This window comes from Urocampus carinirostris, chromosome 20 (assembly GCF_059441175.1).
Source record: "Urocampus carinirostris isolate Australia breed hairy pipefish chromosome 20, RoL_Ucar_1.0, whole genome shotgun sequence".
NCBI lineage: Eukaryota > Metazoa > Chordata > Actinopteri > Syngnathiformes > Syngnathidae > Urocampus > Urocampus carinirostris.
In genome coordinates, this window is record NC_142368.1 from 1,070,184 (window position 1) to 1,083,466 (window position 13,283).

At 40.9% G+C, this 13,283-nt stretch overlaps 1 protein-coding gene across 3 annotated transcripts in view; it reads right to left on the reverse strand.

Annotated features, from left to right (window-relative positions):
- The window catches only part of cd2ap (CD2-associated protein), a 48,555-nt gene that overhangs the window by 11,678 nt on the left and 23,594 nt on the right, over positions 1 to 13,283 (reverse strand). For all 3 annotated transcript variants that reach the window (XM_088324464.1, XM_088324466.1, XM_088324465.1), the window contains 7 exons: positions 12,829 to 12,882; positions 11,841 to 11,877; positions 11,426 to 11,488; positions 7,016 to 7,163; positions 6,828 to 6,937; positions 3,909 to 4,024; positions 1,503 to 1,586 (listed from right to left, as the gene is read on the reverse strand). In XM_088324464.1, coding sequence (XP_088180590.1) covers positions 1,503 to 1,586; positions 3,909 to 4,024; positions 6,828 to 6,937; positions 7,016 to 7,163; positions 11,426 to 11,488; positions 11,841 to 11,877; positions 12,829 to 12,882 — 612 coding nt within the window. The remainder of the gene's footprint in view (positions 1 to 1,502; positions 1,587 to 3,908; positions 4,025 to 6,827; positions 6,938 to 7,015; positions 7,164 to 11,425; positions 11,489 to 11,840; positions 11,878 to 12,828; positions 12,883 to 13,283) is intronic.

Consider the following 13,283-nt stretch of genomic DNA (forward strand, 5'->3'; position numbering starts at 1 on the left):
TAGGTTTGTTTTTGTGTTCTATCGTCACCTCGGATGCTGCAACATCATTGCAGAAACTGAAATAGTTTTATGTGTGTAGCCCCAATGACTGAAAATCGCAATAAAAAGGATAAAAAGTCCTCCATTAACGTCACTTCTGCTAGACAAGATGGAAACCTGTACTCGCTCTGTCATTCGACAGCAAAAATTGACACAAACCGATGTGACAACGACCCGAGGCGAATAGGGGAAACAGTAAAGCGCTTCCTGGCCTTCTAACCTTTTCTGTCATCAAACATACAAACCATGATAACAAGTGACAAATGTCGGAAAAATTACCGATAGAAAGTAAAAATATCAAGTAGCTTGTCACAAGCACAGCCGCTAGTTCAGCCATAAAAGGGTTTTAATGGCCGATTTCAAGCACTTTTAAAGGCTTTTCAAAACCAATTTTCTCTAGCGCTTTTCAAGTCACTGGAGAGCTCCCAAAGTGCTTGACAATGTGCTTCACACTTACCCATTCACAAACACTCGCACACACCAATAGGGTGTCAGCCATGCAAGGCGCCGACCTGCTTATTAGGGGCATTAGGGTTTCAGTGCCTTGCCCAAGGACACTTTGACATATAACACAGAGGAGCCGGGAATCGAACCTGCAATCCCAAGATGAACGCTCTACCTCCTGAGCTAATGCCGCCCGTATGTTTAAGGCCTGTTTACGCAGCCTGTATTGTTTTGTACTAAAACATAAACATTTCATAAAATAATATGCTGTATAAAGAAAAAAAAAAAGTTGAGTTTAACTGACTTTTGGAAGATGCACTCCAAGAGGTCCTCCTCCGTGGTGAAAAGTGGCCCAAAAAAAAACAAAAAAAACCCTTCCGACTATTTTCTCGACCGTATCAGGCTTTCTTATTCCACTTTTTTTTTTTCAATATAAACAGCCCGCCTCCTCTTTACACTGGCAGGACCAATAAGATGGACATATAACATGAGGGGCCAGGAATCAAACCTGCAACCTCTTGATCCCAAGACGAGTGGTCTACCTGCAGAGCTAATGCCGCCCATTAACAATTTTTTTTTTTTTATATTGAGTAAATCCCCAATAGGAACAAATCTCTCCTCTGATGTTTTGAGTAAAATGACAGTAATATGTAGCTTACAATTTCAGTTGCAGGACGCCCTCCCACAGTTCTGAGATCATCAGATTGAACCTCCTGTGTGGAGTTTGCATGTTCTCCCCGTGCTTGCGTGAGTTTCCTCCCACTTTCCAAAAACATGCATGTCAGGTTGATTGGCCTAACCAAACTGTCCCTAGGTGTGAATGAGCGAGTGAATTGTCTGTCCCTGTGTGTCCCCTGCCCGAAGATAGCTGGGATGGGCTGCAGCGCCCCCGTGACCCTACTGAGGATAAGCAGTGCAGATAATGGATGGATGTCCAGAAAATATACGTAATTCTTGCACTACCAGGGGAAATAAAACCCCGAATCGCGCGCCTTGATTAAAAAAGCCGTGATATTTACCTTTCTGGGTTCCAGAGGCTTTAATTTGGCACCATCCTCCTCATCCATCTTGAAGGATTTCTCCACGGCGACTTCCTTGTTGGGCTGCAGGGGATTTATCATGAATAATTTGATCATGTCAGGAACAAAGACGAGGACAAGAAAGTTTAGGGCGGCAGTAGCTCAGGAGGTAGAGCGATCGTCTTAGGATTAAGGGATCCCAGTTCGAATCCCGGCTTGTCCGTGTTACATGTCGAAGTGTCCTTGGGTAAGACACTGAACCCCCAATACCCCCAATAAGCAGGTTAGCGCCTTACATGGCTGCACAGATCACGGCCGCTATTGGGAAATGTGAAGCACAATGTAAAGCGCTTTGGGAAGTCATTGACTTGAAAAGCGCTATATAAATGCAGATCATTTCATTTCATTTCATTTAATCACATAACTCTGATTTTAGCAAACTTGCACTGGCTCCCTGTCCGTTAAGGATGAGACTTTCATGTTCTAAGATAAAAAAGTTTGCATGTACTTGCCCCCTCTTATCTTTCTAACTTAATCATATCAAGTCATGTTTAATACGTATAGCCTTTAATCACAAGTCTCAAAGGGCTTAACAGACTACTATAACATCATCACCTGATCTAAAACCTTTATGAGGGCAAGGAAAAACTCAAAAACCACAGCATGAGGAAATAAAACCTTGAGAAGGGGCCGCACATGAGGTCATCCTTTCTTCTAGGGTGACTAGGATGCAATAGATGTGGATTACGTATGTATTATGTACTTTTATTATGGGCCATACGAAAAACGAGGGAAGCGTTTTTCAGCGGTAAGTTATAATGGGAAGAACTTCCTGTAACTGAAAATATAAATTGGATCATTTTTACTCAACATTCTTATGGGAAAAGATTTGTCCCCAAACCTAATTGACTGAAAATCGAAAAATCAAATATCTTATCTTATGATTAACTCAGGAGGTAGAGTGCTCGTCTTGGGATTAAGAGGTCGCAGGTTTGATTCCCCCAAGAAGAAAACTGCAGGCTCAAAAGCTTTCTCCATTCGTACCCTGGCGTTATGTAATGGTCCGCAACCTCAGAGGAAGTGTTTAAAACACACTATAGCTTATGATGGATGCCCATCTCGTACTTTTGTTTTCCTGTTCTTTCCTGATGCATGGCCGGAGGCGGAGTGAGGGAGCAGGACGAACCTGGAAGAGTCAGCAGACAAGAACCTGGACCTGAAGCACGACACCATCTGCATTGAATAGCTGGCTGAAATAGGAAGCCGTGTTGTTGCTGTTTTTAGCTATTTTAATATTACCTATTATTGTTTATTTTTTTAATGGATGTTGACTACATTTTGTGTATTGTTACCCAATGCAACATGGGTCATCCTGGTAGGGGGCTTACAGCTTGTGTGGGCCCCTTCTCATGGTTTTATTTCCTCATGATGTGGTTTTTGAGTTTCTCCTTGCCCTCATAGATTCAGATTCAGATCTACTTTTTTATCATTCTTGTACACGTGTATACAGAATGAAATGTCGAAACTTCTGACCCGCACAGTTTCTTTGAATGTACAGATATAAATAAAATGTTGTATTGAGTTGGAGTATTGAAGTACTAATAATATACTAAATAATTATAGCTATGCATAGTATAATACAGTAGTGCAAAGAGTGCAAGAGGAGCAGGTAAACCACATGTGCAAAATGGGCAGTCAGGTAAACAAGTCACTATACAATAACAATAACACTGGAGTACAATAGTGCAGAGGAGAACAGATGTGCAAAGGAGTGGCTAGGTATAAGAGAACTGCCAGTAGTGCAAAAAAAACAAAAAAACAAACAGATGTACAGATTAGCAGGCTGTGTGTGAGATTGACCATTCAGATAAAGGTTTTAGATCAGGTGATGATGTTATAGTAGTCTGTTAACCCCTTTGAGACTTGTGATTAAAGGCCCTCAAGGTCAATTATTTATCTTATGCTGATATTTTTGAATTTTTCTGCAGGTTTCCGGTAATGCTGTGGCCTGTGCAGCCCTTTGAGACATTTTGTGACAAAGGGCTATACAAATAAATGTGACTTGCTAACACATTACCAGTACTGACGACAAGAACATTGATAACTCTATCAAGTAACAACATTACCAATAATAGAGGGTAAAAAAAAATATGAAGGCATAGTGGCAAACTGAACTCCATAAGCCCAGCAATGTCTTCCTACACATCAGCGCTCTGTAAGAAAGGATTTCAATTAAACAGTGGGTGTCCTCAGCGTGAAAAAAGGCTTAAATTCAGGGTTTTTCTTCGCCGCGTGTGGGCGGGATTGAACATTTCGAAAGGGCACTAATACAATAAGCTAATCATGCAGAACGGTAACTATATATAAAATCATTAGGATTCATCGGGAAAAATTAAGGTCGCTCACCGATAGTCCTCCGCCGAATTGGGTGGGCAACCTCCGGCCGGTAATCTTTGGTCTGTTGGCGGTGGGGTGGGACAGCTTTTCCGAGCTGGCTGAGAGGTCGTCGAAACTTATCAGGGCTATTGAGAGAGCGTGATATCGTTAGAAATGGCACGTTTAAAGATACTGGTTTTCTAAAGCAGGGGGTTTTCGAGCAGTGTGACAGTATTGGGATTTAAGATTTTGTGAGTACTTAACCCTTGGACGCATGAATCACCAGTACATAGACTCTTCCGTGAGTGGGGTCAAAAATGTGTGGCCCAAAAAAATAATTATACTCATGGCATCATGTCAAGTTTTATGAGGAATAGTTTTATGAGTTTGACAATATTACAATCTTTTTTTTACTTTTATCGATTTTGAAGAATTGCATTTTTTATTGCAATTATGCATCCAAGAGTAGATAGAGATAAGTAGAGAGAGATAGAGAGAGATAAAGAGCGATAGAGAGATAGATACGTTATTCATCCCCGTAGGGAAATTCCCACTTCCAGCAGTATCCTTGAGTTGAAAAAATAAATAAATAAATAAAAGATGAAGAATACAAAAATACCCAATATAACGTTTTGCTATAGAGTTTTTAAATAGTGCTAGGGAAAATACACTAGGGTAATATGCAAATGTGGGGGTGGGGTTTCATGTGGGCTTTTTACTCCCCCGGGTGGAGTTAAAGAGCCTCATGGCATGAGGAAGAAATGATCTCATCACGGAGATGCGGGGCTTCAGACTTTTGAGAAGGAAAGACGTGTCTGTATGATGTCACCAGTTGCCTGTCCTTTTGGAGTCTGCAAATGACCACTTTTGGAAATGCTTAGACATTCCCTTAGAAAAATATGTAAAATACTCATGTTTAGTTTTAGATTGTGATCAAATTTGACTTGGGACCAGGTACGGCTTCAAGCTATTTGCCTAGACTGTTTTTCAGCTACGATGCCCATGCTACACTCAATTCCAGGCGTGAATAAAAGCCTTCTATTTCTGTGGGTTCCAACTCATATGACTTAATGTCAGTGGCGCCTGCAGTGATTATTTTAGTTGGGGACAAATCTTCAGAGTGTTAGCTTTCAAGAGAGACCGAAAGCATCCAGATTCTTCAAACGGTTCAACAACAGCATTCAATTTACTTTACAAGAAGAGATCTACAGGTTGCGGAGCGTTCTCCGAAGGTTCTGCCTTCAGATTCCATCTGCAACCTCAGTTGAACCGTTTTTAACAGACTTCTATTCTGAAGCTTATGAATGACCTCGCATCATTGATTGCTGTGGTTTTTGAGTTTTTCCTTGCCCTAATGTAGGTTTAAGATCAGGGGATGATGCAAGAATAGTCTGTGCAGCCATTTGAAATGAAATGATCTGCACTTTTCAAGTCAATGAAGACTTCCCAAAGCGCTTAACAGTGTGCTTCACATTTCCCAATAGCAGCCGTGCAGCCATTTAAGGCGCTAACCTGCTTATTGGGGGCATTAGGGGTTCAGTGTCTTACCCAAGGACACTTCCACATGTAACACGGAGGAGCTGGGATTCGAACCTCCTGAGGCTTCTTGTGATCAAGTAAACATAGCTTGTCTTGACAAAAGCAATTGATTTGATTGGAAAATGGATATTGGGCAAATGAAAGCAGGCCATTTTGTCACGGTGGAAAAGTTAAGTACGACAAACAAGGACGAGAGAAATGACTCATTCTCATGCGGCGCTGGCGTAAGGGAAGTTGGCACCTGCTCCAGTTGGAAAACAGCTTGCGCCATTGACGAAGAGATTGCGTTTTCTTGTATCACGACAACGTGTCAGACGAGCTCTCGCAGAGTTTTAGCCGCGTCTGTCTATCGCCGGCCACGACCTCTGCGCCCGAGAGGCGACCGGCTCGCTCGCCATATCGATCCGGGCTTGTTTTCCCGATAAGAAACCAGAAAAGAGAGGGCTCGGCCCATAGGTCGGCGAGAAGGTTTATCGACAACAACCCCGAGTCCAGGTATCGTATTTTCCAGATTAGAAATTTGAACGTGCGCCTGCACGCGACACATAATTATCTGCGAAAGCCCGACCCGACGCAAGCCCGACCGAATAAACTCTATTTTAGGGGTGCGCTTAGTACGAAAAATACGGTACTATAACAATGTCCATTTATGCCTCCAGTTTTCCAAACGATAAACAATTTTCTTAGTGGTTCTTAACCATCGCCATTAAAACCGGCGAAACTGCACTTTGACTCCACCAGGGGGAGTAAAAGCCTACATTAAACCCTAATCTTACGTTTGCATATTTTGCTTTATTTTCACGACAGCGTCTATTTTTTGGAACGTTACTTAAATGGACACAACCCGTTTACAGCCCTCACGGCGGCACAGTGGTTATCGCGTGTGCGGCAGAGTTCTGAGGTCATGAGATCGAACCTTCCTGTGTGGAGTTTGCATGTTCTCCCCGTGCTTGCGTGGGTTTCCTCCCACATTCCAAAAACATGCATGTCAGGTGAATTGGCCGGTCCAAATTGTCCCTAGGTGTGAATAAGCAAGCAAATTGTCTGTCCCTGTGTGTCCCCTGCCCACTGCCCGAAGATAGCTGGGATGGGCTCCAGCACTCCCATGACCCTACTGAGGATAAGCGGTGCGGATAATGGATGGATGGATGGATGTTATATTGGGTATTTTTGTATTTTATAGCTCTTATTTTATTTTTAACATGAGGATGCTGCTGGAAATGTGAATTTCCCTACAGGGATGAATAAAGTATCCATCTATCTATCTATCTCTGTAGGACACAAAATCGTCTCTGTTCCGCACGTTGTGTCAGTCATACTTTGATGCTTGGAGTTTGGGAGGTCCGGTCCCACCCAAAATTGTGAAAACGGAAACTAACGGCAGGAGAGTTCAATGGATTCCTTACGTACACGACTCAAAGGATTTGTCGGCTGCGTCGCCTGTGGGCGTTTTGGGTTTCAGCGGAAGTAAGAGATCCAAGTCGGGCTTGGGACGAGGCGTATGCGCTTCCCCGTTATGTCTGGGGGAGGGAAAGAAAATAATAGTGTCAACACAGGGATCGTGACTTCATCACGAGAGAGCCCACAGGGGGACCTACCTCAAATTGGGGGACGGCGTAAGAGGCTTGTCCGGCCGTTTGGGTGGCAAGCTTCCCTGCTTGCCTTTGACGGGAGGCGGCACCGGCTTTTTGGGCGGGACGGGCGCCGCCGGCTTGGATGGTTTGGGGTCCGGCATCGGTTTGTCCACTGAAACAAATGAATGAAAACTTTATTCAAACATCAATATAAAAACAAAAACAAATCGTTGAATGAGAAGATCTGGGGTTTCTTTGGCACTGGGATGATGTTGGCAATATGTTCGAAAAGGGGTAGTAGGAAGCAAATGCTTATATTCCCCACCCCTTCATCGTCCCTATTAAATACACAAATTATATAACAAATGTAATGATGTTAATAATAACAGTTTTGATATAAGAATAGCAACAATAACACAAAGTTAACTAGACGCACTATTCCCAATCTCCTGCACCACTCATACAAACAAAGCCAGTACCTTTAATATATAGCAGTGTTCTGGTTTGCCCGCGTCCCTGCGTCCTAGACGCATGATTTTTGCTGGGGACGCATAGTCTTTTTTGACACAAAATTGTCATTATTACCTGATTAAATTTTTTTTCCAACAAAGATTTACTGCTCTCCAAACTTTTCGTCAGGCATATCCGGCAGATGTTGTTTTGGTCTCGCGGTTCGAGTTTTCGTCTGCACGCCGATCTCGAGTGTAGTGAAAAGTCAGTCTCTTTTTAGAAAACCGTCTTTTTCGGCTCAACTCATTCAAGAGATGCATTGTATTACGAATGATTATGTTGTATAAAGAAGTTAAGAAAAAAAGGAAGTATAAAAGGAGAAAATGAAAAAAAGACAGGTTTGTGGTAAACCCTTAAATCGGTATATTACCAACAATAATTTGATGCAGAAAATGAATTCATAATTTGATGATTAAAACTGAATGAATATATAGATTTTTATTACATATTTGTCACCGATTTACAATTTCAACCTCAATAAGACTAAATTTTGGGGACCCATAGATCTCTGTTGGGACCCATAGATTTTTGAGCATGCCAGTCCCGAGGACTCATCATTTTTCACAGCTCAAATGAACACTGATATAGGCAGTTGTTTTCGTGGCCAAATTTAAGCACTTTTCAAGCACTCTCCAGGAGAATTTTTCAAATACTTACAAAGGAAGAAATCCAGCGCGGATCGAAAGAACGACAAGGACTAAAATGAAGTCACCATCTTGCTGCTAGGACACACATTGTGCTATTCTTAGATGATCTTTTTGAGTCAATGGGCTGCTATAAATAGACATCAATTCGGCCATTCTGCTTTGAAATGAACACGGGGCTTGGCCACGTCACACTTGTTTACAAACACAGAAAGGGCTCTATAGGTGTTGGGTAATATTCGAATGCAATATGGAAGTACTGTATGTATAAAAAGCAGAAAAATGAGCCAGAAATGGACTCATTTTAATTAGATTTATTTCTCCGAAGCAGACTGCATTCAATCTTTCGATCTTAGAGAGACTGCTGATCTTTGATTTTATATAGGCTGTGTGTTTTTCAAAACATTTGTGTCTATATTGGTTGAAATTGAATTGTAAAAGGTTATTTTTTTTTTGCATTTTAACATTTATTTATAGCACTGAATATTTTTTATTCTTGTTGTATTGTTTTGCATTGTCAGGGATTTTGTGATGTTGTTTGACTTTGCATAAAAGTTCAAATTGTTTTGTATTTTACAATTTTAATTGTGAATATTTTAATGCATCCCCTGCAAAACAATGAACAATTACTAATAACTAAATAATTTGGTTCCTTTTGTTTCATTATTTTGATAATACAGTAAGACCTCGATTATCGCGGTTAATGGAGACCAAAACCACCCGTGATAAGTGAAAATACGTGAAGTGGCGGCGCACCTTCAAAAAAAATGAAAAAATAAAATAAAATGAAAAAAAAAAAATTCTTTTTTTTTATTATTATTTTTTAGACCCGTTTAATGGGGAGATAAACCACCCGCAAAAAGTGAAAATCTGCGAAGTAGCGACGCCCCTTCAAAAAGGAAAAAAAAAAATCTCATCTCATCTCATTATCTGCAGCAGAATTCGCGTTCATGCGAGGGGGGAGGATTCTGTACGGGAGTCGGATTTGGGCACAACACTGGGAAACGAGAACGGGTCCGGACCAGTGTGTGAAGTGCCTCCATTTTAAAGACTAGGGTCGTCGGCCGAGGGGATTCCCGCAAAAAGTGAAAATCTGCAAAGTAGCGACACCCCTTCAAAAAAAAAAAAAAAGGGGGCATATATATATTTTTTTTTTTACCATTACAGACTGCGAAGCTCTGAATCCGCGAACGTCGAACCGCGAAGTAGCGAGGTCCCACTGTATATAATTTCCCCCAAAATATCTGAGGAGCCGTTTGAGAGACAAAAGAGCCAGCTCTTCTCAGTGAGTCGAGATAAAAAAGACACTTTTCTAAACAGAGCCCTCTTCTTGGGTGGTGACACTTCTCACTTAACAACGCCGTAATGATGCTGGCGTCATTTTCAGGCACATTTAAAAAAAAATGTTCATTTATTGTGTGATCTGGAGTCAGACCGCCAAGCGACATGGCAATGGCAACAATTTCAAGCATTTCCAAAACACTTCGCCCTGAATTCGAGCATTTTCCGGACGCTGAAAACAAAATTGGAATTCAAGCATTTTCAAAGAATACAAGTACCCGTAGAAGCCCGATTTATATCTTAAATTGCACTCTTTCGCTAAGGAAAGCAATATAAAACATGAATGTGCCTTATTATTGTGGCACGACAGCACTTTACCATAACAACTCCTTGCACAACCTTTAAAAGCAACTGTTATTTGAAGCCACAGCGCTGATAATTGCGTGCAACTCATTAAAAAACAACATGAGGTGACTTCGTGCAGCACGTAATTATCTGCAAACGCGTCCTTTAGGCGCCGCAGATTATTCCCATAGTTACGCACCTCGCCATAGTAGAAAAGTAGTTTTGAGAGATAACGGGGTTCCTGCAGCTTAAGGTTGTCAAATTCTACACAGTTAAATACTTTTTTCCCCTTTAGAAATCAATTTCAAGACCTAGTTGACAAAAAAAAAACCTATTGAAACAAGACATAAACACACATCATGCCTCATTCACATAACCTGGCACAGCTTTTAGCCATGGCAAAAAAACGTTCTTCTCATGAAATTCAAGTCATGCTAGGTTACCCCCCAGATGTGAGAACTACCAAAGAAAGCTAACATGGCACGTTTGGTTGTGCTGACTCAGCAGCTCTCCCGGAAAGACATTCTACTTTTTCAGCCCAGAACAAGTTTGGCCAGGTCACAATCTTATAAAAGCAATCAAGTAGGTCACTGTAGAGATGAAAATGCTTGATTTCAACCCCCGCCTGTTTGTAGAAATGTACTCTTTCCGGGCATTTTCCAAAGCAAAGGTTTTTGTCCAAAGTTGCTATGTGTCTTGTGGGTAGACCTAAGACATGTGTCTGCTCTTAAAGAAGCGACTGAAACCACATCACCGTTTTGATAGTTCCGTTATTGTGGTCACGCCAGGTTGCCAAGAAAGTAAATCAATTATTAAAAAAAAGACATTTGATAAATCTTATAAAATAGTTTCTGTTCAAATATAAATCTTACTACTGTGGTTACATTTTTAAGACTTTAGAAAATTGGATTCAAGACATTGTATTGCCACTTAATGCCTTATTTTCAGAATGCCTTTTAAGACTTTTCAAGGATCCGCGGGAACCCTGAGGGAGGAATTTGATTTTTAACAAAAAAAAAAACTTTTGATATATATATACACGGCTAACTATTTTCCCATTTAGGTAGTGACTGCATACCTTTTTCATGGCCTAAAACAAGCACTTTTTAAGGACTTTCAAAGCTAATTTTCCTATTTCTCCAGTTACCAAAATAAGAAAAAAAAATCCGGGGTGAATCATGTATTTTGCAGAGCCACGAATAGATCAGCCATTGATAAATAAGATCTTTAATCTTGCGCGTGGATTTATCTTGAGTAAATCGCGAATATATTTGTTTTGGAGGCAAATCTCTCCCCAAATTACGGTAATATGTAGCTTAAATTTCTTGTTGCAGGAAGTTCTAACAATTATCATTTACCACTGGGATACTCTACCTTAATTCTTTGCTATTCCCATAATTGATATGGAACGAGTGCCCTGTTTAGGTGTGGCATGCGCCTGTCCCGTAATGGGACGCTTTATAGGACAATGCCGTAAAAACTCATGCCGGCTGCAGTTAATCATGATGGGGTGGTTTGCAATGGCATTTTTAAGCGGTATTGTTGGGAAACATTGCAACGACTTCAAAGGCAACATTAGAATGCAAGCATTTTCAAGGAATTTAAGCAATCGTACGAACCCTCACACAATCAGAAAAAAGGGATAGGTATCTACCTTTGTCCTCTGGCCTGAGTGCGTGAGGCTTTTTGTCAGCACTGGGAACTTCTGGTTTAAGAGCTGAATGGGAAAAGAGAAGAAAAAATAAAAATAGATAAAGTAGCTGCTTAATTTGGAGTGAGATGCCACTTTAGAAGGGTCAAAATTATATTTAGATGTTGTTGTTTAAGTCCTGATTCAATGACTTTAAATGGGTTGGGTAGAAGAAACGTTAATTATGCTAGGCATTCATTTTTTTTTACAAAAAACGAGGTGAGAGAGAACTGTGAAAAGTAACAAAAGCATTGTTGCCCTATTTTCAAACAACCAAGGTCAAAAATATTTGGATCTTTCAAAAACTATATTTAGCACAAAATATGATCAGATAAAACACGATGAGCCCTAAAATAAGCGAGATTCCTCAGGTTCTTACCGATATGTTTGGACGGCGGAGGTGGCTTTTTAGGTTTCTAAAAGAAAAAGAAAAACAACTGAAAAGTAGGCCAGCCTTTGGTCCTCTAAGTTCACAAGTAACACAGAATCTTTTCATCCATGCAGAATTGCCGTCACCGACACAAGCACAGAAAGCAGGATCATTGAAGTCAATTTGGACAAAGAAGAGGCCGGAATATGACGCTCTTATTTACAGCGGTCGGTCATCGTTTTGCTGTCGTGTCGTCAACGCACAAATATCAAAAGAGCAATTGTATGCACTGACAAAAAATAAGAGGCATTCCTCGCACTCATCTCTAGATTTTTACATAACAAGCGACTGACCTCAGGAAACACCTAAAACCAAAAACATTCATTTGTTAAAAGAAACATTCTTAAAAATGTGACTCACTCCCGTTTATTATCACAGCCAGTAAGTTGTTTCCCCCCCTAAAGGATTTTATACATTTGACTATAAAGGATTTTATACGATTGACTACAAGTTACATATATTCAGTTTAATGCAATAAAGATATTCACTGACTGGGCTTTAGTTCAATGTACAAGGTCAGGGCAGGCTGTGTGGAAGATTTTTTTGTCTAGGACATTTCAGATAACAGGATCAGAGATCGTTGGGCGCTAACAATTGCTTGGCACGCCCATGAGAGGAGCCGAGACGCCATCTTGCGGGGAGACGCGAGCCAATAAGAGAAAGCTAAAGAAGTTAAGAAGAAGGCTTCCCGCACACACGCAAACGTCACTTTGGTCGTCTACTGTACACACTTAGTTCTGCTGATAGGAAAAATAAACATCCGCCCCCGTATGAAAATGACGGCTTTCTTGTTCATCTTTTCCCTCAAGAAACGAGCGCGCATAATTGTTGGGTGAATGTAGGTCATGTTTGGTTAATGAAGTCAGATAACTAATTCGAACAATTTGGTAAACGCTACATTTTGATATTTAATTCCCAACACCTCCCCATCGCTTACCTCTTCAACCTCTTGCTTTAATAGGGACTTGCGTGAGCCCTTCGCTATAAAGGCCTGAAACAGAAGAACGAAACATGTCAATGACTTTAAATGGCTGCACCATTTTGGAAAAAAAACCTAATAGCGATGTTTCAGACCTCAAATGCAATTTCGACGCGATTTTTTAAAAGAAAAGTGCATTTTCTGTGCTATTTTTTTTCCTTGTGAAAACTTAGTCATGGTGACATGCAAATTAACCTCGAGATGCCGTTATTACCGACTAAGAGTATACAACTGCAACAAAATAACTATAGATCTACCAATAAAAGCAGAATTGCAGTTCAACATCCATCTTTCTGTTTTCTGTTTATCCTCACTAGGGTCGCGGGGGATGCTGGAGCCCGTCCCAGCTATCTTAAGGGACACCCTCAACTGGTTGCCACCCGATCGCATGGCTACAGTTAAATAAATGGCCT